General features: G+C 40.1%; 1 protein-coding gene across 1 annotated transcript; it reads right to left on the reverse strand.

The window, feature by feature from the left end:
• Positions 1-579: 579 nt before the first annotated feature.
• Positions 580-21,293, reverse strand: pold3 (polymerase (DNA-directed), delta 3, accessory subunit). The gene is made up of 12 exons (XM_061920806.1): positions 21,157-21,293; positions 19,578-19,633; positions 12,759-12,858; positions 12,655-12,694; positions 12,446-12,578; positions 12,072-12,324; positions 11,943-12,009; positions 11,698-11,860; positions 10,353-10,459; positions 3,543-3,622; positions 3,377-3,458; positions 580-3,266 (listed from the first exon to the last, which is right to left on the reverse strand). The coding sequence occupies exons 1-12, from the start codon at positions 21,229-21,231 to the stop codon at positions 3,061-3,063; spliced, it is 1,362 nt and encodes a 453-aa protein (XP_061776790.1). The 5' UTR covers positions 21,232-21,293; the 3' UTR covers positions 580-3,060.
• Positions 21,294-22,111: the final 818 nt, after the last annotated feature.

Here is a 22,111-nt window from a genome sequence, read left to right on the forward strand (position 1 = left end):
TCTCCCCAGCCACTTCGTCCAGCTCATCCCGGGGGATCCCGAGGCATTCCCAGGCCAGCCGGGAGACATACTCTTCTGTTATGGGTCCAGTGTCCTGGGTTTTCCCCGTGGCCTCCTAACGGTTGGACATGCCCTGAACACCTTTCTAGGGAAGCGTTCGAGTGGCATCCTGACCAGATGCCCGGACCACCTCATGTGGCGTCTCTCGACGTGGAGGAGCAGCGTCTATACAGACAGAATTTCTCACCCTATCTCTAAGGGAGTCCTGCCACCCAGCGGAGGAAAGTCATTTGGGCCGCTTGTACCCGTGATCTTGTCCTTTTGGTCATAACCCTAAGCTCATGACCATATGTGAGGATGGGAACGTAGATCGACCGATAAATTGAGAGCTTTGCCTTCCGGCTCAGCTCCTTCACCACAACAGATCGATACGTCGTCCGCAAATGGGGTGTAATTATTTACAGGTGTATCTAATGTTGTAGCATGTTCCAAGACACTAGCATGTATATTTACAGAAATAATTGTCATTGAGAATACTATTTATGTCACTTTAATAAGAATAACTCTATGACAAATTAAAATATTCCAAGTCCATTTTATTCCATATGCATTTCAACCATACAATTGTACATGTCGTCTTTTCCCCTTTAATCTAGGCTTGTTTGCGTAATTGAAACATAATTATTGACGCCTTAAACTCTAGGATGCAACATGTCAATATTTGTGAAATGAGGTGTCATTCAAGAAATGTTTTTTTTTTCTTCATGTGATTAGGGAGGATCCACACAGAGTGGCAACGACGTGAAACATCAGGAACACTGGAGCTATTGTAGTCAAACGATTATGTTTCCGCGGCGTCTGACTCAGCTGCAAAGACAGTTCTATGTGAGACAAACTAAAAAAAAAAAAAAAAAACACCCCGCTGAGGAGATCATTTTCCTCCTCAGTCAGAGTATCCTCCTTTATGGGAAAGACCAGTTCTACCGGCCCACTTTGCGTGCTTGTTAAGAGGGTGTGGCGCTGCTGTGAGCTCACAGGGTCAAGCCAGCACTCCCCTAAGACCTGCAGTGGTTATTATAAAAAAAAAAAAAAAGGGCTCATTTTACAAACCCCGTTTCCATATGAGTTGGGAAATTGTGTTAGATGTAAATATAAACAGAATACAATGATTTGCAAATCCTTTTCAACCCATATTCAATTGAATGCACTACAAAGACAAGATATTTGATGTTCAAACTTATAAACTTTTTTTTTTTTTTGCAAATAAAAATTAACTTAGAATTTCATGGCTGCAACACGTGCCAAAGTAGTTGGGAAAGGGCATGTTCAACCACTGTGTTAGATCACATTTTCTTTTACCAACACTCAATAAATCTTTGGGAACTGAGGAAACTAATTGTTGAAGCTTTGAAAGTGGAATTCTTTACCATTCTTGCTTAATGTACAGCTTAATTTGTTCAACAGTCTTGTTGTCGTATTTTACGCTTCATAATGCGCCACACATTTTCGATGGGAGACAGGTCCGGACTGCAGGCGGGCCAGGAAAGTACTACGAAGCCACGCTGTTGTAACACGTGGCTTGGCATTGTTTTGCTGAAATAAGCAGGGGCGTCCATGATAATGTTGGTAGGATGACAACATATGTTGCTCCAAAACCTGTATGGACTATTCAGCATAATGGTGCCTTCACAGATGTGTAAGTTACGCATGCCTTGGGCACTAATACACCCCCATACCATCACAGATGCTGGCTTTTGAACTTTGCGCCTATAACAATCCGGATGGTTATTTTCCTCTTTGTTCCGGAGAACACCTCGTCCACAGTTACCAAATATAATTTGAAATGTGGACTCGTCAGACCACAGAACACTTTTCCACTTTGCATCAGTCCATCTTAAATGAGCTCAGGCCCAGCCAAGCCGGCGACGTTCCTCGGTGTTGTTGATAAATGGCATTCGCATTGCATAGTAGAGTTTTAACTTGCATTTACAGATGTAGCGACCAACTGTAGTTGCTGACAGTGGTTTTCTGAAGTGTTCCTGGGCCTATGTGTTGATATCCTTTACACACTGATGTCGGTTTTTGATGTGGTACGGCCTGAGGGATCAAAGGTCTGTAATATCATCACTTACCTGCAGTGTTTTCTCCAGATTCTCTGAACCTTATGATAATTTTACGGACCGTAGATGGTAAAATCTCTAAATTCCTTGCAATAGCTCGTTGAGAAATGTTGTTCTAAAACTTTTCGACAATTTGCTTACAAATTGGTTACCCTCGCCCCTTCTTTGTTTGTGAATTACTTAGCATTTCATGGAAGCTGCTTTTATACCCAATCATGGCACCCACTTGTTCCCAATTAGCCTGCACACCCGTGGGATGTTCCAAATAGGTGTTTGATGAGTTTTTCTCAACTTAATCAGTATTTATTGCCACCTTTCCCAACTTCTTTGTCACGTGTTGCTGGCATCAAATTCTAGAGTTAATGATTATTTGCAAAAAAAATTTTTTTATCAGTTTGAACATCAAATATCTTGTCTTTGTAGTGCATTCAATTGAATATGGGTTGAAAAGGATTTGCAAATCATTGTATTCCGTTTATATTTACATATAACACAATTTCCCAACGCATATGGAAACGGGGTTTGTACTTCTTTTCAATCTGCAATATCAGTTTGCCGCAAAAATAAGCCAAAAAGTGCTTATAAAAGGCCTGCATTGGCTTGTCTAAGTAGATACAACAAAATAAGTGTCTAAATGTACTGTTTTTGTGGTGATCCTTCGTTATTTTATGGTTTCTTTCCATGAGTCTTCAGATGCAGCCTCCACCCTTCACTCACTGACATTCATTTAAAATCCACGTCAGAGAAAGGACTTTAGAATGGAATCCATTTGCTTTCAGGTTGGAATTAGGGTGACAATGAATACTATATTTCTGTATGTTGTGTCATTTAAGTAGAGTCATTGTTACTGCTAAAATAAGGTAAAATATGAGTGTTTTCCATCAGTGTTTATTAAGTGGCTGCAACAGTTTGTTTGTGTTTTATAATCATCACCTGGCCATCATTTCTTCTGGAAAAATCCCATAATGGACACCTGTTTAGATCCTTTGCTGGCGTTTGCAGACAATTTTTTCTGATTTTTCCTTTCGTCGTCTTTGCTGCTCGCTTTTGGCCTGACTGGATTTGTGGTCGTTTGTTTGGAGGCGGTGGCAGGAGCGGAGTCTTCGTTTTCAGAGTATGACTCGCTTTCGTAGGCTTTCTCAGTCACTGCGGAGACGTTGCAAAGAGAATACAAAAGTCCAGTAACCATGAAGACAACGAAAAATAACGACAGGCGGTGGAAATTTAACATTTAAATGGTAAAGATTTGGATTTACCGATGCAGCCTTCATCGTCCACGAAGGTCCGAGACTTGAGGACACGTCTCCGCTTGCGTATCTTTGTCTGAGATTCTCCCGGCTGTAATAATTCATACAAACCAGGAGTACTTCAATGAGTCTAACAGAAATACAGACATAGTCAGACAAAAGTTGCGATATTTACATTTGGAACAGGTTTGAGCGCCTTGGTGGGAGCCGTTGATGTTTCTCTAGCTTCTGTTGGTTGTGGAGAATCTGGAATGACTGCACATACCAGAACAGAGGGAATGTTTACATGGCAGTATTATACTAAAAAACTACTTTATAGAAAAAAATCATAGGCCATTATATGACAATATGGTGGAGAACCAGGTACAGTATTTTTGGATTATAAGTCGCTCCGGCCGGAAATGTATAATAAAGAAGGAAAAAAACATATATACGTCGCACTGGAGTTAAAGTTGCATTTTTGGGGGAAATTTATTTGATAAAACCCAACACCAAGAATAGACGTTTGAAAGGCAATTTAAAATAAATAAAGAATAGTGAACAACAGGCTGAATAAGTGTACGTTATATGAGGCATAAATAACCAACTGAGAAGGTGCCTGGTATGTTGACGTAACATATTATGGTAAGAGTCATTCATATAACTATAACATATATAACATGCTATACGTTTAGCAAACAATCTGTCACTCCTAATTGCAAAATCCCATGAAATCTTATACGTCTAGTCTCTAACGTGAATGAGCTAAATAATATTATCTGATATTTTACGGTAATGTGTTAATAATTCAACACATAAGTCGCTCCTGACCCTGCGATGACTTGTCCAGGGTCTACTCCGCCTTCCGCCCGATTGTAGCTGAGATAGGCACCAGCACCCCCCACGACCCCAAAGGGAAAATAAGCGGCAGGAAATGGATGGATGGAAGTCGCTCCTGAGTATAAGTCGCACCCCTGGCCAAACTATTTGGAAAAAACTGCGACTTATAGTCCGAAAAATACGGTATATCATTTATGCAGAAATTGTGCATTTTTTCTGGGCTTACCTGAGCAAGACAGCATTTGAAATGCCTCTCTGAGGGGCTAGATTCATACCCCCTACTCGTCGTTATGCCCACTACTCATACATGCACAGAGTCATTGGGACACCCCTACCTTCACGGGAACGCGCAAAATGTAGGGATAGGGCTGAAAAGTGAGTGAGGGGGTGTATTGGGATTAGACTTTCTTCTCCTTTATTACATACAATTGCTTTAGCAAACAAAGTCAGTATTACACAATAAACAATAGTAATGCTGAGATCATTATCCATGCGTTTGTTACGTCTCGTCTCGATTACTGTAACGTATTATTTTCGGGTCTCCCCATGTCTAGCATTAAAAGATTACAGTTGGTACAAAATGCGGCTTCTAGACTTTTGACAAGAACAAGAAAGTTTGATCACATTACGCCTGTACTGGCTCACCTGCACTGGCTTACTGTGCACTTAAGATGTGACTTTAAGGTTTTACTACTTACGTATAAAATACTACATGGTCTAGCTCCATCCTATCTTGCCGATTGTATTGTACCATATGTCCCGGCAAGAAATCTGCGTTCAAAGGACTCCGGCTTATTAGTGATTCCTAAAGCCCAAAACAAGTCTGCGGGCTATAGAGCAACGTTCAAGCTCCAGTACTCTGGAATGCCCTCCCGGTAACAGTACGAGATGCTACCTCAGTAGAAGCATTTAAGTCCCACCTTAAAACTCATTTGTATACTCTAGCCTTTAAATAGACCTCCTTTTTGACCAGTTGATCTGCCGCTTCTTTTCTTTTTCTCCTCTGTCCCCCCCTCCCTTGTGGAGGGGGTCCGGTCCGATGACCATGGATGAAGTACTGGCTGTCCAGAGTCGGGACCCAGGATGGGCCGCTCGTCGGGACCCAGGATGGACCGCTCGCCTGTGTATCGGTTGGGGACATCTCTACGATGCTGATCCGACTCCGCTTGGGATGGTTTCCTGTGGACGGGACTCTCGCTGCTGTCTTGGATCCGCTTTGAACTGAACTCTCGCGGCTGTGTTGGAGCCACTATGGATTGAACTTTCACAGTATCATGTTAGACCCGCTCGACATCCATTGCTTTAGGTCCCCTAGAGGGGGCGGGGGGTTGCCCACATTTGAGGTCCTCTCCAAGGTCCGCATAGTCATCATTGTCACTGGCGTCCCACTGGGTGTGAGTTTTCCTCGCCCTTATGTGGGTTCTTCCGAGGATGTCGTAGTCGTAGTGGTTTGTACAGTCCTTTGAGACATTTGTGATTTAGGTCTATATAAATAAACATTGATTGATTGAACTATTTACTACTCTTTTGAATCCTTGTGTTTTAACATTCACAATTTTTCTGTGTCCAGTAAATTTTTCAGAGTTTGTAATCATGAACAAAAACAACAACAAAAAATTATTTGTACAGTGGAACCTCGATTTACGAACTTAGTTTGTTTTTGAACATGGTTTGTAAATAGACAAGTTTGTATAGGGATGCACATTTCTGCATAATAAACAATGTTAACAGGAATAAAGGCTTCCAGCCTTTAAAAAAGTGTATATCCATTCATCCATCCATCCATTTTCTACCGCTTGTCCCTATATTTTAGTAAAAATGTATACTTTTAAAAGCACAATATTAAGTGCATAGCAAACAAACATAAGGAGGTGATGGATCAACTATCCCTGTGGTAGAGGTGAACGGCACCGTGTCCCCTCACCTCTCAGTAAGCTGTGGAGTCCCCCAAGGCAGTACACTAGGACCTTTACTGTTCCTAATATACGTAAATGACATGCCATCAACATGCCACTGTGAATTGTTCCTGTTTGCGGATGACTCGGCCCTGCTGGTATCCGGCAAGGACAAGTCACAGGTGGAACAAATCCTCAGTGCTGAAATCTTTAATATTTGCACCTGGCCCGCTGACAACAAGCTATCCATACACTTAGGTACAATGGAATCCATCCTATTTGGGTCCCACATTAACCTTAAGAAAGTCAGTGACTTCACTATAAAAGTGGGTGACATTGTTATCACCAGGAAAGATTGAGATCACCTACCTAGGTTCCATTCTAGAGGCCAATCTTTCCTGTGATAAAATGGCAACCAAGGTAATCAAAAAGGTCAACCAAAGAACGAGATTCCTCTACAGAATCTCCTCTCTGGTCAACAAAAGCACCATGAAGATTCTAGCGGGAACTCTCATTCAACCCTTTTTCGATTACGCTTGCACCTCCAAAACCCTCAAATCTAGACTCCAAACATCCCAGAACAAGCTAGTCCGGTTACTTTTAGATCTCCATCCCAGATCACACCTCACTCCAACCCACTTCTCCAAAGTGGGCTGGCTCAGGGTGGAGGACAGAGTAAAACAACTTGCACTGAGCCTAGTCTATAAAATCTCCTACACCTCCCTGATACCGAAGTACATGTCAAACTACTTCTTTAACGTAAATGACCGCCATAAGCACAACACCAGGGGGAGCTCCACAAACCACGTTAAACCCAGATTTCGATCTAACAAAGGTCTTAACTCATTCTCTTTCTATGCCACATCAATGTGGAATGCACTCCCAACAGGTATAAAAGTAAGTGCGGCATAGCTCGGTTGGTAGAGTGGCCGTGTCAGCAACTTGAGGGTTGCAGGTTCGATTCCCGCTTGTGTCATCCTAGTTACTGTCGTTGTGTCCTTGGGCGAGACACTTTACCCACCTGCTCCCAGTGCCACCCACACTGGTTTAAATGTAACTTACATATTGGGTGTCACTATGTAAAGCGCTTCGAGTCACTTGAGAAAAGCGCTATATAAATATAATTCACTTCACTATCCTCCTTCAAAACCGCTCTAAAACAACACCTCCAGGCAACGTCAACCCTTCACTAATACCCTCCTTCATTCACATCCCACCTCCCTGGATTTTAAATAACCTACTGTAAATAATCAAATGTACTTCTAATGTATATACTGTACTTGTTCTTATGCTATCTGAACTCACTATGTTCTCTGCTGGCTGTACATATCCTACTCAGACCTACACTGTTTCAATGTCCATTTCTCTGTTGATGCAATTGTTGATGACTGAAGTACTGATATCAACCAAAGCTCCTCATCCCACCCCCCGGATTGTAAATAATGTAAATAATTAAATGTATATAATATGATGATTAACTTGTGTGATGACTGTATTATGCTGATAGTATATATTTGTACCATGAATTGATTAACGTGGACCCCGACTTAAACAAGTTGAAAAACGTATTCGGGTGTTACCATTTAGTGGTCAATTGTACGGAATATGTACTGAACTGTGCAATCTACTAATAAAAGTTTCAATCAATCAATCAATGTAATAAAAAAGTTTAAACAACAACAAGTTGCTTTATGCAGTGCTGTGCCAACACGCGCACACACAGAGGTCACCATGGTGCCCTCATACAAAAATCACAAAATCCTTAACTTCAACAGCCCTATTGCTACAATAATAGACTTAATTACTACAACGGGAGATAAGTGATGAGAAAAAATCAAAAGGAAAAGGAACGGGTCAGGGGACTAATTGTTTGGACTTTGGAAGAGCGACGGGCCGCACTAGAATGAGAGAAGAGAACATTTATTTTCTTCCTCTGTCGAATAAGGGTGCTCTGACAACATTTACCAGAAAAGAGAGTTCTACTCACTATTAAAACTTGATGTGGTTACTTACTGTGCTGTGGTTATGCCTGTCAGTGCCATTGTACTCCTCACAAATAGTATTTTTCTAACTCCACAGCAATTTGCTCCTTCTTCCCCTGCTAGTCTGTTGAGTTTTTGGTACTATTATTGTTTTAACAAAATGAAGAAATCTTGTCAAAAGGCCAAAATCAAAGAAAAGAGACACACTGGAGCGTTGAGACGTGACTGTCTGTGCAGCAAGTGAAGTGAATGGCTTGACCTCCTAAACAATGTTTTTCTCTGCTTTGCTGCCTGCAGGCAACTAAATAAATCGTTCGTCCACCAAACATATTGCCATGTTTTTCGGAGTATAAGGCGCACCTAAAATCCTTTCATTTTCGCAAAAATCGACAGTGCGCATTACAACCTGCTGCGCCTAATCTACGGAATAATTCTGGTTGTGCTTACCGACCTCAAAACTATTTTATTTGGTACATGGTGTAATGACCAGTAGATGGCAGTCACACATAAGAGATATGTGCAGACTGCAAGATGACGCCAGTAAACAACACCAGAACTTTAAATGTTCCATTGAGAATATGCAACATTACACACGTTGCTCAAAAATCTGTCAAAATTATTTAGTACGCCTTTGGTAAGCTACAAAGCCGCACCGCTTGATGGATTGTCGGAGCTTTACATACAGGTGTTATTATGGTGTGTGTAAAATTACCAGTGTGCTAAATCAACTTTTCTAACCTTCTGGTACCTGCTGATGTATTTGGGATCTGCATAAGTCCTGAAAATTTGCTTGCGTTCGCCATTGCAGTCCGTGGCGACACCGTAGTTGATACATTTCTTCTTTTTCTCTATCTTTTCGTAATGGGGCATTCATCCTCAGCTGTTGTCATTTCTATTATAAAGTAGAATAAAGTTCTAATGTATATCTGTCGGCGGACTCGCTATGGAAGCGCTAAAAACAACCGGTGTAGTGAGTTTACATAATTCACCCACGGAACTTTAGTAATTAGAGTCTTCCGGTCGGACGGTTTTTCACGGGACACATTTCCTGTGTTGTTGTTGCACTAGTGAGCCATGGGTGAGGAGATGATGTTCTGTTTTTGATTTAAGTAAAGTCTGAATGTCATCAAATCAGTTAGATTCCATCTTTTGACACTTCTTGGAAACCCGTCCTTGCACGCTACACTGTTACAACAAAGATGATGGGGAGAAGACGCTGTCGAAGGTGAGCCACGTAAATAAGACCTTCCACAAAACGGCGTGTCCTGAAAGCGGCTTGAAGATGGTCTGTAAAACATAATCTATGCAACATTTTGACAAACAAACCACCATTGCATGTCATGTGAACCACAAGAGTGTTTTGAATTTAATGACCTCTTTAATGCATCTTATAATCCGGTACGCCTTTTGTATGAAAATAAACCTGAATAAACCCGCTTATCGGCCGTGTGCCTTATATTCCGGTGCGCCCTATAGTCCGAAGAATAGCGTACTGATATTACCCTTAGTATCGACACCGCTAATTTATGGATCAAGCTTATTGTCTTCTTAGGTGTCATACCAACATATGCTGTTATATTATCCACTCTCTAGACTCATAATAGTTAATTTATTAATTTTCTGTTAATAACTGCTTACTTTCTGCTGCAACATGGTTCCGTCTCCATTCTATTTATTAAGCACGTTTTTCTTGGTGATGTTTAAAGCTAGCTAATTGGTTAGCTTAGTTATTACCATGCCTGCACCTGGTTTTCTTCCGATGTGTAACAAGTTCAGCCTTGTCCTCCTGCGATACTAGATAATGACTCTCAAGATACTAAGAAATGCAGTCTAATTGCCGCAATGGAGGTGATCATTATTAGTTTAGGGGAGCAGCTCGACACTGTAATCCAAATAGGTTAATTAGGTATTCAAAAAATTATGCGATTTTGTTATTCTTATAGTGACTATAAGAATTACAAAATCGCATAATTTTTTGAATACCTAATTATAATATAGTCAGACCTGTGTCTATTTCCGTACGTGATGGTTTCAGCCACAACTGTGTGCCTTCCTCACTAAGTATGGAGGTACATGATTATCGGCATTTGTGATCAGCATTAAAAGGCATTAATCGGCAATAGCCAATCACATATTTTTTCCCGAAAATCGGCCGATATCGGTGGCCGATCAATTTGGCACATCCCTAATAAAAATGTTAAACTACAAAAGTAGATGTTTCGCATTGTTGAGCCTTGACTCAAATAAGTAATGAAAAAAAAAGGAATGATGAGAAAAAACAAAAATTACCGTCTTCATCACTGCTGTCGGGCGCAGGCTTCTTGATCCGTCTTCTCTTCTTCTTGTTCTCCATCTTTTCCTCCTCGCTGTCAGAACTCTCCAGTCGCTTGGTTTTGCTTCAAGAAGGCGAAACAAAGACAACATGTTAATTCACAAGTTGTTGTAGCCGTCATGTAAACTGAGCACATTGCAAAAAGTCAGTGTTCAAAAACAAGAAAAAAAAAATAATAATTATAGCTATTTTATTTGAACTAAGCAAAATGATCTACCAATTGAACAAGACAATTTGGCTTGTCAAGACTTTACAAAATAAGTAAAATTAACTAACCTCAATGGACCCCAAAATACCTTAAAATAAGTATATTCTCACTAATAAGAAGTGCACTTTTCTAGGTAGAAAAAAAAGAGACCTTTTTGCTCAACATGTTGAAAAATATTCTTAAATTAAGTAAATCCTAGTGCCATTATCTTGACATAATGATATGCACTCGGCAAACTTACACTAAAAACTAGTTTATTTTTCTTAATGGAAAGGCAACAAGGCAACTGCTTGTTACTCTCGGGGTCTTCTAGCCGCTCTGGCAAATCATAGTCTAAAAATGCATTTTCCCATCCATAACATGACATCATCGCGCCAAGTGAATGCTCATACAGTCAATTAGTGTCCATGTATACAGCCCGGCCCCCGGACAAAAATGTTTTTAATTGTGATTTTGAGGAATTTATCTGAATGTGCATGAACTATTTCTGTTCAAAATTGTTTGAAATGTTAAATTTTTAAATATTAACTGTCAGTTTACTGTACTGTGCCAACTGTACTACTATATGAGTATGCATTTTCTATTGTTTCATTGAAACTAAAACAGCAAAGTCCATTTGGCGGTCATCTGTTTTAATCATGAGACACAATTGGGACAAAGTCATGATTTTTTTTCATGCTTGAAATAAGAAATTATTACTTTAAAAAAATATTTTTATACTTGTGAGTGTTGATGACACAGCTTTGCATCAGTTGATATCCTAGTTTCAAGCATGTTTTACTCAGAATAGGTCATAAAATCTCAGCAACAAGCTTTCATATCTTACTGAGATCATTTAGGACCAAAAACCTTAAAACAAGCAAAACACTCTGACATAAAATCTGCTTAGTGAGAAGAATTATCTTATTAGACAGAAAATAAGCAAATATCACCCTTATTAGAGATATTTAATCTTACTTATATTTCAGTTTTTGCAGTGCAGTCACTTAAATAGGTACACCATTAGCCTGGGTACTTTATGAAATGACAAGTGAGTGGATATTCTCGATGTCAGGTCAGAGGTGATGCGTTATTCTATGAAGAAGAAAACAAACCTTCTTGAGATGTTCTTGTTGTGCTTTGGAGGCTCCACTGTCACTGCATCTTGCTGCTGCTCCTCCGGCTGAAAACTTGAGCTTGGCTGCTCCACTGGGGATGGCGCTGGAGCTTCTACCTCCTCTTCTTTCTCCGTCTTAATCACCGTTTTGTCCTTTTTTTCTGAAAGAGTGCAGATCAAACGTTGCATCATTGTATTTTGCAGAAAACTATATGGTGAAAAGTTGAAATGGCCATGACTCACTTGTGCTTTGATTGCCGAAGAAGTTACTGACGGCATTGGACTTTGCTTTGGTTTTGGACAAACTGACCTACAAAAGACCAATGTGTAAATGCACTGCACAGCAGCATTATTAAAACTATAAAAACAAACCTCAGCCGCTTCCTCCAGAGCTTCTGATTTCACGTCTTTGCCACCATTTTGGCTCTTAACCGCAGTTCCTTTGCTAGCGAACATCCCCATGATGCCTTTGGCCGGTTTGGCGGCCGCTTTGGAAGCCACGTTGCCGTTGGTGGAAGACTTTTTGCTCTCATGCTCTGTCTGAGATTCCTGCTGTGTCTCTTGCACGTGCTTCCGCTCCAGGGAGGACACGGGCACGGCGTCGGGACATCGAATTGCACTGTACCTGCAAGCGGAGGACGGAGATGGTCAGCGTGAAAACTAACCTGCATTGCCACACATTGTCCCATTTAAAAATTACAAGATTGTGCAATTCTGCAGGACTATTTGAGACAACGTCAACTTACTTGCTGCAGCTAAGCAGGTTGTCTTTGACGGCGTCGTAATCGACAGCATAGAGTGGGCCGCTGTCTTTTAGCAAAGCTTTTTGAACACTGTACACGTGAACGCTCACAATCAAACTCATCTTAGATTTAAAATCTGCAACACGAAACACATATCTTAAATTTACTGCAGTAAAATCCAAATATGAAGATATGGGAACTAATGAATGTACCTTCCAGCTGGTCCTCACGCACCACAGAGACTTTGTGACTCTGATAAGAAAACACATTTGATTAACTCATGACAAGTAAAAGTCGATTTTTAGTTGTTGCTCACCGCATGACCATTGTCCACACACTTTCCCGACACCAAGTACGTAGCGTGGAGCTGAGCAGAGCTTTCGTTCCTCTTGTTGTCCAAGTAGTGAAAGAGCATTCTGGAAAAAAAGTTTTGTGATTTTAATTATTTTTGTTCAGTTTTTTGTAGGAACGCAAAATGGAGTTGTTATGCTAAAACAAACACAAAACTAATAACCTTTGATTGATTGATACTTTTATTAGTAGATTGCACAGTACAGTACATATTCCGTACAATTGACCACTAAATGGTAACACCCGAATAAGTTTTTCAACTTGTTTAAGTCGGGGTCCACGTTAATCAATTCATGGTGCAAATATATACTATCAACATAATACAGTCATCACACAAGTTAATCATCATAGTATGTACATTGAATTATTTACATTATTTACAATCCGGGGGGTGGGATGAGGAGCTTTGGTTGATATCAGAACTTCAGTCATCAACAATTGCATCAACAGAGAAATGTGGACATTGAAACAGTGTAGGTCTTATTTAGTAGGATATGTACAGCCAGCAGAGAACATAGTGAGTTCAGATAGCATAAGAACAAGTATATACATTGGAAGTACATTTGAGTTGTTTATAATCCGGGGAGATGGGATGTGAATGGAGGAGGGTATTAGTAAAGTGTTGAAGTTGCCTGGAGGTGTTGTTTTAGAGCGGTTTTGAAGGAATATAGAGATGCACTTACTTTTATACCTGTTGGGAGTGCATTCCACATTGATGTGGCATAGAAAGAGAATGAGTTAAGACCTTTGTTAGATCGAAATCTGGGTTTAACGTGGTTTGTGGAGCTCCCCCTGGTGGTGTGGTTATGGCGGTCATTTACGTTAAGGAAGTAATTTGACATGTACTTCGGTATCAAGGAGATGTAGCGGATTTTATAGACTAGGCTAAGTGCAAGTTGTTTTACTGATCCTGTGTTAGGTATTAAATTGATCAGAATAGAATAGAATAGAATAAAATAAAATATAATGGACTTTATTGTCATTATTTTTGCATATAACGAAATTAAGGACTACAACTTAAGCTGGGGTAGTGGAAACAAATATGGGATCAAAATAAATTGCACAAGAAGTAATAAAGATAAAAAATAGGAATTGAAATAAACAGACTAATATCCAATAAAATAATAAGCAATCCTGCACAATATACAAAACAACATACTGTACAATACAAAGAACAAGACAAGAGTACCGGTACCAGTTAACCAAGTTAAGAATGTTTTGAGATAAGAGCTGTTTATCGGCTAATTTTTATGCAAGAAAAAATTGGAGTTAAAAATCTTCCCACCATTATTTGGCAAGGTAAATGTCAACGTGAACCCCGTAAGATGAGAGCAAAACACCTGGTCTTACTTGCTAGTAGGAATGTAACAATATAAACAATGTAATATCGCGGTTATTGTGACCATAATTATTAGTTATTATTATCGCGGTTTTGTTGAATGAGCTCAAAAAGTACTTATACACACTACAAAATCTTAACCAAGTTTTTTATTAGGTAAATAGACAATATACTTTCTTGGCAGAAGAAACACTAAATACAGTTCTGGCTTCATAAAACATATCATTTTTATCTTCTTTCGTTTTAATTTGTGAATATTTAGAGTTTTTTGAATAAATGAAAATTAGGTGTGTTTTTCCTTCACTTCCAGTTTATGTGACCGCATGCGAGTTCACTTTCTGCTGAAGACACCTCCATCTGTGTCAACTCGACACTGTTGTGTATAGATAGATCACTTAGTGCCAAGACAGCACAGCCTTTATCTTAGATGTGAATGTATTAGTTGTCCAGACAGTAATGAGGCTAAACTACTACAACAAACCTCTTGTCAGGATCCCCAGCAAGAACACCCAGAAGCTGCAATACATACAGAATAGTTCTGCTAGGATCCTGAATTTCCTGAGTGCGGAAATATGCTCATATCACACCAATTCTCAAATCCCTTCACTGGCTTCCTGTTCCGCTCAGGATTGAATACAAAGTCTCCCTACTAATCCACCAGTGCCTCCATGGAAATGCCCCACTTTACCTCAAAGAACTGCCCACCCCCAAATCCTCCACACGACACCTCCGCTCCGGACAGGCTAACGTCCTCCAACCTCCGAGGACAAAGCTACAAACAATGGGAGACCGGGCTTTCTGCTCTGCCGTTCTCCCTGACCACCTGAGGGCACTACAGACCGTGGATGCTTTTAAAAAGGCTTAAAAACCCTTCTTTTAAAAAAAACTTTTTTAGTTGAGATATATGCCTACTAGTTCTAGCTATTAGGCTGTTTTATTTTTATTATCTTTTTATTTTTTTAATACACTGTAGCACTTTGAGGTTGTTTACCCAATGTAAAGTGCTTTTTACAAATAAAATCTATTATTATTATGTGTTTATACAGGGTTAATTAGGGTATGACGTTTACTAATGGGAAAAAGAGGTCAATGTTTCGTGTTTATGTTAGCAATTAAGCTAGCTAGCAAGCAAAAGCTAGTCTTCACATGCGTTTTTGTTTTTTTAAATGCGTTTATCAATCATGGTTTTTTGATCATTTTAAATTATTGCGGTAATACCAACCATCAGGGGTTTTACCACGCTTATCAGTATTACCGTATTTTTCGGACTATAAGTCGCAGTTTTTTTCATACTTTGCGACTTATACTCAAGAGCGACTTAAGTGTGAAATTATTAACACGTTACCGTAAAATGTCAAATATTATTATTTAGCCCATTCACGTAAGAGACTAGATGTATAAGATTTCATCGGATTTAGCAATTAAGAGTCAAAGATTGTTTGGTACACGTATAGCATGTTCTATATGTTATAGTTATTTGAATGACTTTTACCAGAATATGTTACGTTAACAAACCAAGCATGTTCTCAGTTGGTTATTTATGCATCATATAACGTACACTTATTCAGCCTGTTGTTCACTATTCTTTATTTATTTTAAATTGCCTTTCAAATGTCTATTCTTGGTGTTGGGTTTTATCAAATAAATTTCCCCCAAAAATGCGATTTATACTCCAGTGCGACTTATATATGTTTTTTTTTTCCTTCTTTACTATGCATTTTCGGCAAGTGCGACTTATACTCCGGAGCGATTTATACACCGAAAAATGCGGTACCCTTTATCGTTACTACCCTTCTTGATAATTGTGGGGTGGGCACCGTTGAATTCCAGGGGGGGCGTGGGTAACCGCAGGGAACATGCTTTTTTTTGTGCCAGACTAGAATATGAGGAAGGGTATGTAGCCCTTGGCTTTTCTGTGACAACTGTGGGAGATCAGGAAAATGCATTCATTTATCATTTATTTTCAAAACAATTACAAAAAAGTGGGACCCCAAAAATGTACTGTGGGACCTCATTTTTATGACTTCATGGGGTCCCAGGTACCCCGTTTTGAAAATTCCTAGCGCCAACACTGAGATGTGTTGTTTTCTTTCATGCTAATAAGGACGCAATGTCATACGTAAGTGTACTTATAACAATATTGTAGACAAATTATACTATTTATAGTCGAGGTGGAGCGAGAGGGGAGGAAAACTACACTCTTCTTTCTGCGGGGGCATAACAGAAAATATTTGAGAATAACTGAGCTAGTATTAGCTTATCGCTAGAAATTGATGAATTATTTGTTTTCCAACCATGGGAAAGAAGGAAGTGAGTATGAAGAACAGTGCTAGGAAGAAGTGGATTATATTCATTGAATAAATATTCAGAAAGATGTCAGAGCGTGTAGCGAGCTAACTTTGTAAAACAGTGGCAGCGTCGCACTGCTAGTTTGCAGTACGAGGCTATCCATCCATCCATCCATTTTCAACCGCTTATTCCCTTTTGGGGTCGCGGGGGGCGCTGGCGCCTATCTCAGCTACAATCGGGCGGAAGGCGGGGTACACCCTGGACAAGTCGCCACCTCATCGCACGGCCAATACAGAACGACAGACAACATTCACACACTAAGGCCAATTTAGTGTTGCCAATCAACCTATCCCCAGGTGCATGTCTTTGGAGGTGGGAGGAAGCCGGAGTACCCGGAGGGAACCCACGCATTCACGGGGAGAACATGCAAACTCCACACAGAAAGATCCCGAGCCTGGATTTGAACCCAGGACTGCAGGACCTTCGTATTGTGCAGCAGACGCACTAACCCCTCTGCCACCGTGAAGCCCGGTACGAGGCTAATGCCATTCAAATAATATCTCAACAGTGGACATTTATCTATGAAAATATGGAGAAGCTGCTGAATCTGTGTTCATAACACCACTGTAGTGGTTTGCACTACATCAATTTTTATACAAAGTTTTTATTTTTAAAAAACAAATGTTAAAATTGTGCTGTTAATGGGCAGTGGAAAAAAAATTAGTTATACTACTTGCGTAGCGCTTTTCTACAATTTTAAGGAACTCAAAGCGCTTTGACACTATTTCCACATTCACACACACATTCACACACTGATGGCGGGAGCTGCCATGCAAGGCGCTAACCAGGGCCCATCAGGAGCAAGGGTGAAGTGTCTTGCTCAAGGACACAACGGACATGACTAGGTTGGTAGAAGGTGGGGATTGAACCAGCAACCCTCAAATTGCTGCCACGGCCACTCTCCCAACTTCGCCACACAGCTGGAAGTAAATGCTGTACATTATTATTACATAACTTCATAACACCACTGTAGCTGTTTGTGCTACATTATTTTTTTATACTAAGTTTTTATTTTTTTTAAAAACACATTAAAATTGTGCTTTTAGCGACCAAGCACCGATTAAAATTCAGTTCAAAGGGCACACATTCTATTTAGAAATGTTTTGAGTTTAGAACCAATTAAACTTGTAAATTGATGTACAACTGCAGTGTTTTTCAACCTTTTTTGAGCGAAGGCACATTTTTTTCATTGAAAAAAATGCAAAGGCACACCACCAGCAGAAAATTTAAAAAAAATGAAACTCAGCAGCCAATATTGACAATAAAAAGTCGTTCTCACAATTGTTTGATATGAATTCATGCCATAACCAACCATGTATCACGAGAGCTCTTGTCTCAAAGTAGGTGTACTGTCCCATCAAGCCGTGACTTATTTTGAGTTTTTTTTGCTGTTTTCCTGTGTGTAGTGTTTTAGTTCTTGTCTTGCGCTCCTATTTTGTTGTTGATTGTCATGTCATGTACAGATGTACTTTGTGGATGCCGTCTGCTCCACACGCTGTAAGTCTTTGCTGTTGTCCAGCATTCTGTTTTTGTTTACTTTGCAGCCAGTTTAATTTTAGCTTTGTTTTGCATAGCCTTCCCTAAGCTTCAATGCCTTTTCTTAGCGGCACTTGCCTTTTGTTTATTTTTGGTTTACGCATTAGACACCTTTTTACCTGCACGCTGCCTCCCGCATTATGTAAATAAAATATTTTTTTACCCAATTAGGTGAAATTACATAATCTCTCACGGCACACCAGACAATATCTCACGGTACGCTAGTGTGCCACAGCACAGTGGTTGAAAAACACTGTACTGTATAGAAACATGTTAGATTATTTCCGGGAAATTAAGGTTCCAATAATGGCAACATCAAATACAGAGGAAACAGGTGCAACTAAAATAGAATAATAAAGTAGGGCTGGGCGATATATCAAATATAGTCAATATTTGTCTCTGTGCGATATAGAAAATGACTATATCGAAATATTCGAGTGTACGTTCTCACACAGTTGCTTTTAGCTGCGGGCATTACACTTCAAGCTCTTCTCCGTCTTTTTTGTCTCTCCTTTTCACAGAGCCATAAAAAAACCACACCGTCTTACATACGTCACATACTGCCACGTCTTGCGGAGCAGAAAGGTAGCGGCATGGTAAAGTTGACTGTGCTGCTAGTGGTGTGGTGTGAGTGGTAATACGAGAGAAAGAAGGTGCGAATCTGGTAACAAATGAAGGAAGAATTAATTCCCAAGAAAAACAGCAGAGAGTCCATCGTCTGGCAGTGGTTTGGCTTCAAGCAGGTAGATGGTGAACAAGTATGCTGCAAAGGTGTTGCTACAAAAAGCAGCACCAGTGCTAATGTGTAGCATCATTTGAAAAGTCACCCGCTACAGAATGAAGAGTGCTTGAAACTCTGCATGTCAACATCTCCGTTCGGTGCCACACCCACAAATTGCCCAAGAAACCATTTCCACCGTATGAAAAAAAATATGTCAACAACAGAAGGAGATAACGTCCGCAGGAACCTACCACATAGCGATTGATTTCCAATTATGCAACTCATTTTTATTTGACAGTTATTGAAATATCTTGTGTGACATCATGCACAAGAGTGCACTTTATTTGTTTTTAACTTTTGTAGTGGGGTTCTGTACGAAAAGTGCACTTTAATTTAGTGTTGTTTTGACATGTTATCTTAGTGACATCATGCACAAAAGTGCACTAATAGCTTATTTTAAAATGTCTCTGACAACCTTGCCACCGCTTAATAACTGTTTAATACATACAGTTTTGGTAAATTGACTTAGTTGTGGCTTCCCTCTCTGCATGAAAGTTTAAAATTAGAATATATCAGTGCAGTATGAACAAGAATGTTTTAATGTAGACACATAGCATCATCATGCTGCTGTAATTATATGCATAAAGTGTTAATTCAAGACTTGGGCAAAATATCGATATATATCGTGTATCGTGACATGGCTTAAAAATATTGAGATATTAATAAAAGGCCATATCAGCCAGCCCTATAATAAAGTATGAATAGGCTATAATAAGAGCCAAGAATACAACTGAAGGTTAATTCTAATACATAAAATAAGCCATGGAAAAGGTACTCACTGTTTTGCTGTGTTGACATGGACTCCTAGAGTTAAACTGAGCCATTTGTAGGTCACCTGTAGATTTGAAAGCATTTAGGTAATAATGTCTTAACAATGACACATGAAAGGAAGAAAAAAAAGAAAAGCTACATATTGGTAACCATTCATCCATTTTCTACCGCTTGTCCCTTTCGGGGTGAACCTCACCTATGCTACCAATAAAGGAAAATATCTGGATATTAGGCTTCACGGTGGAAGAGGGGTTAGTGCGTCTGCCTCACAATACGAAGGTCCTGAGTAGTCAAGGTTCTATCCCGGGCTTGGGTTCTTTCTGTGTGGAGTTTGCATGTGTCAGGCTTGTTTTAGTTTTTCCTCTGTGTGTTTAGTATTTCCTGTCCTTAGTTCCTGTCAGCACTCTTATTTTGTGCTGTTAGAGTTAGTTTGTGACGAACCCCAAGATGCAGAGGAGGAGGCAGGCATTGAACAGGAAAACATGATTTAATTAAAATATTAGAATAAAGAACAAACAAAAAGGGTACTAACAAAGGACGCGCACGAGGCGGATAACAAACCAAAGGGTCTTCAGCATGGAAGCTAGCAAGGAACAAAAAGGGGTCTAGCGTGGGAGCTAGCGGGTAGCAAACAGGAAAACAGAAGTCATTACTTGTAGAGTGAAAACAAAACGGAAGCAGGGAACAAAAAACAGTAAGCTACAAACAGATACCGAATGATAGCTTACCGCTACGCTGCAATGACTCGACATGAAACGACACGACAGGAGCGACAATATGAAAATCATCGACAAGACAATAATCCAGCACTGACTGGAAGACAAAGCAGGTCCAAATAGGAGCGGGCTGATTGACACCAGGTGTGGCAGGTGCCATTTAGCCGCAGCTGAGGGAACACAAAGCACTCAGGGAGACAAACAGGAAGCTGAACCAAAATAAGAGGGCTGACAGGAACTAAGAACAGGAAAAACTAAAACACAAACAGTCAGTGGCAAGCCTGACAATATGTCCTCCACCTCCAAAGACATGCACCTGGGGATAGGTTGATTGGCAACACTAAATTGGCCCTAGTGTGTGAATGTTGTCTATCTGTGTTGGCCCTGCGATGAGGTGGCGACTTGTCCACGGTGTACCCCGCCTTCCGCCCGATTGTAGCTGAGATAGGCACCAGCACCCCCCGCGACCCCAAAGGGAATAAGCGGTAGAATGGATGGAACTGGATATTATTTCAAACCAAAAGGCGTTACAAGTTAGTAACTGATGCACTAGCTGCTACATTACATGATAAGTGTTCGCCTTCCGCCCGAATGCAGCTGAGGTAGGCTCCAGCACCCCCCGTGACCTCAAAAGGGACAAGCGGTAGAAATGGATGGTGTTCTTAAGATTTCAATACCATTTCATAACACACAACGGAGGCCGAATGGATCAAAACGGCACACGAAAAAACACGAATCTAAAAAGATGTACATGTACGAACCGAAATGTGTTGGACTATATTGTAAAAAGGCAGCTAAACACGACGACGCCATTGTGCCTAAAAAAAGCTGCCTCTAAACGTGCTCCCAAACCAGATTAAAGCGTCCTTACGATCTTATTGTGGTCGTTGACGAATTCGTCGATGTTGTCCAGATAAAGCTCGTCCATGTCGTTAAATAACTGCATAAGTGCCTTTCTTTTTGAAAACGGTGCAGCAGCGCGGGAAGACACTTTATTTACTTCCGGTCCAGGAAAATGTATTTCTAAATAAATGTCGATAAGGCCTACATTTTATAATTGGCTTAATAATTTACACATCTTGGAAGATGATTAAGAGTACAAAAGCCCTTAAATTGATACATTTGTTAAAAACATTTAAAGTGATTTTTGTCTTTCATAGTCTTTTTTTTATTATTATTTAATGCTCTCTGCATTTGCTTTTGTTTTCTTTTCTTGACATGTTTCACGGATGTTGAAAGTGCCTTGACTTTTGTGTGCATTATAAATGTTTGTTTGTCGTTAAAAAAAATATATAAATAAATAAATAAATAAAACATTTACTTCCGGTAAAATGGTACCGTGAGCAGTTTCTCCTCTTTTGCTGAGTGCTGCCCCCTAAAGGTCACTACGTCCAGTGCAACATCCTTTTTTTCTACAGAGCCAATTAAAAATCCCATACTACATCCATCCATCCTTCCATTTTCCTACCGCGTATTCCCTTTGGAGTCTCGGGGGCGCTGGGGCCTATCTCAGCTACAATCAGGCGGAAGGCAGTGTACACCCTGGACAAGCCGCCACCTCATTGCAGGGCAAAATCCCATACAATGTTTCTTCATAAATAATCTTTGTAGAATAAAACCTTTAATTGCAATAACCATAAATCAACTTTACCATTTTTTTAAACACATGACATGCACCTGGGGATAGGTTGATTGGCAACACTAAATTGGCCCTAGTGTGTGAATGAGCGTGAATGTTGTCTGTCTATCTGTGTCGGCCCTGCGATGAGGTGGCGACTTGTCCAGGGTGTACCCCGCCTTCTGCCCAATTGTAGCTGAGATAGGCG

Source organism: Nerophis ophidion, linkage group LG14 (genome assembly GCF_033978795.1).
Source record: "Nerophis ophidion isolate RoL-2023_Sa linkage group LG14, RoL_Noph_v1.0, whole genome shotgun sequence".
Taxonomy (NCBI): Eukaryota; Metazoa; Chordata; class Actinopteri; order Syngnathiformes; family Syngnathidae; genus Nerophis; species Nerophis ophidion.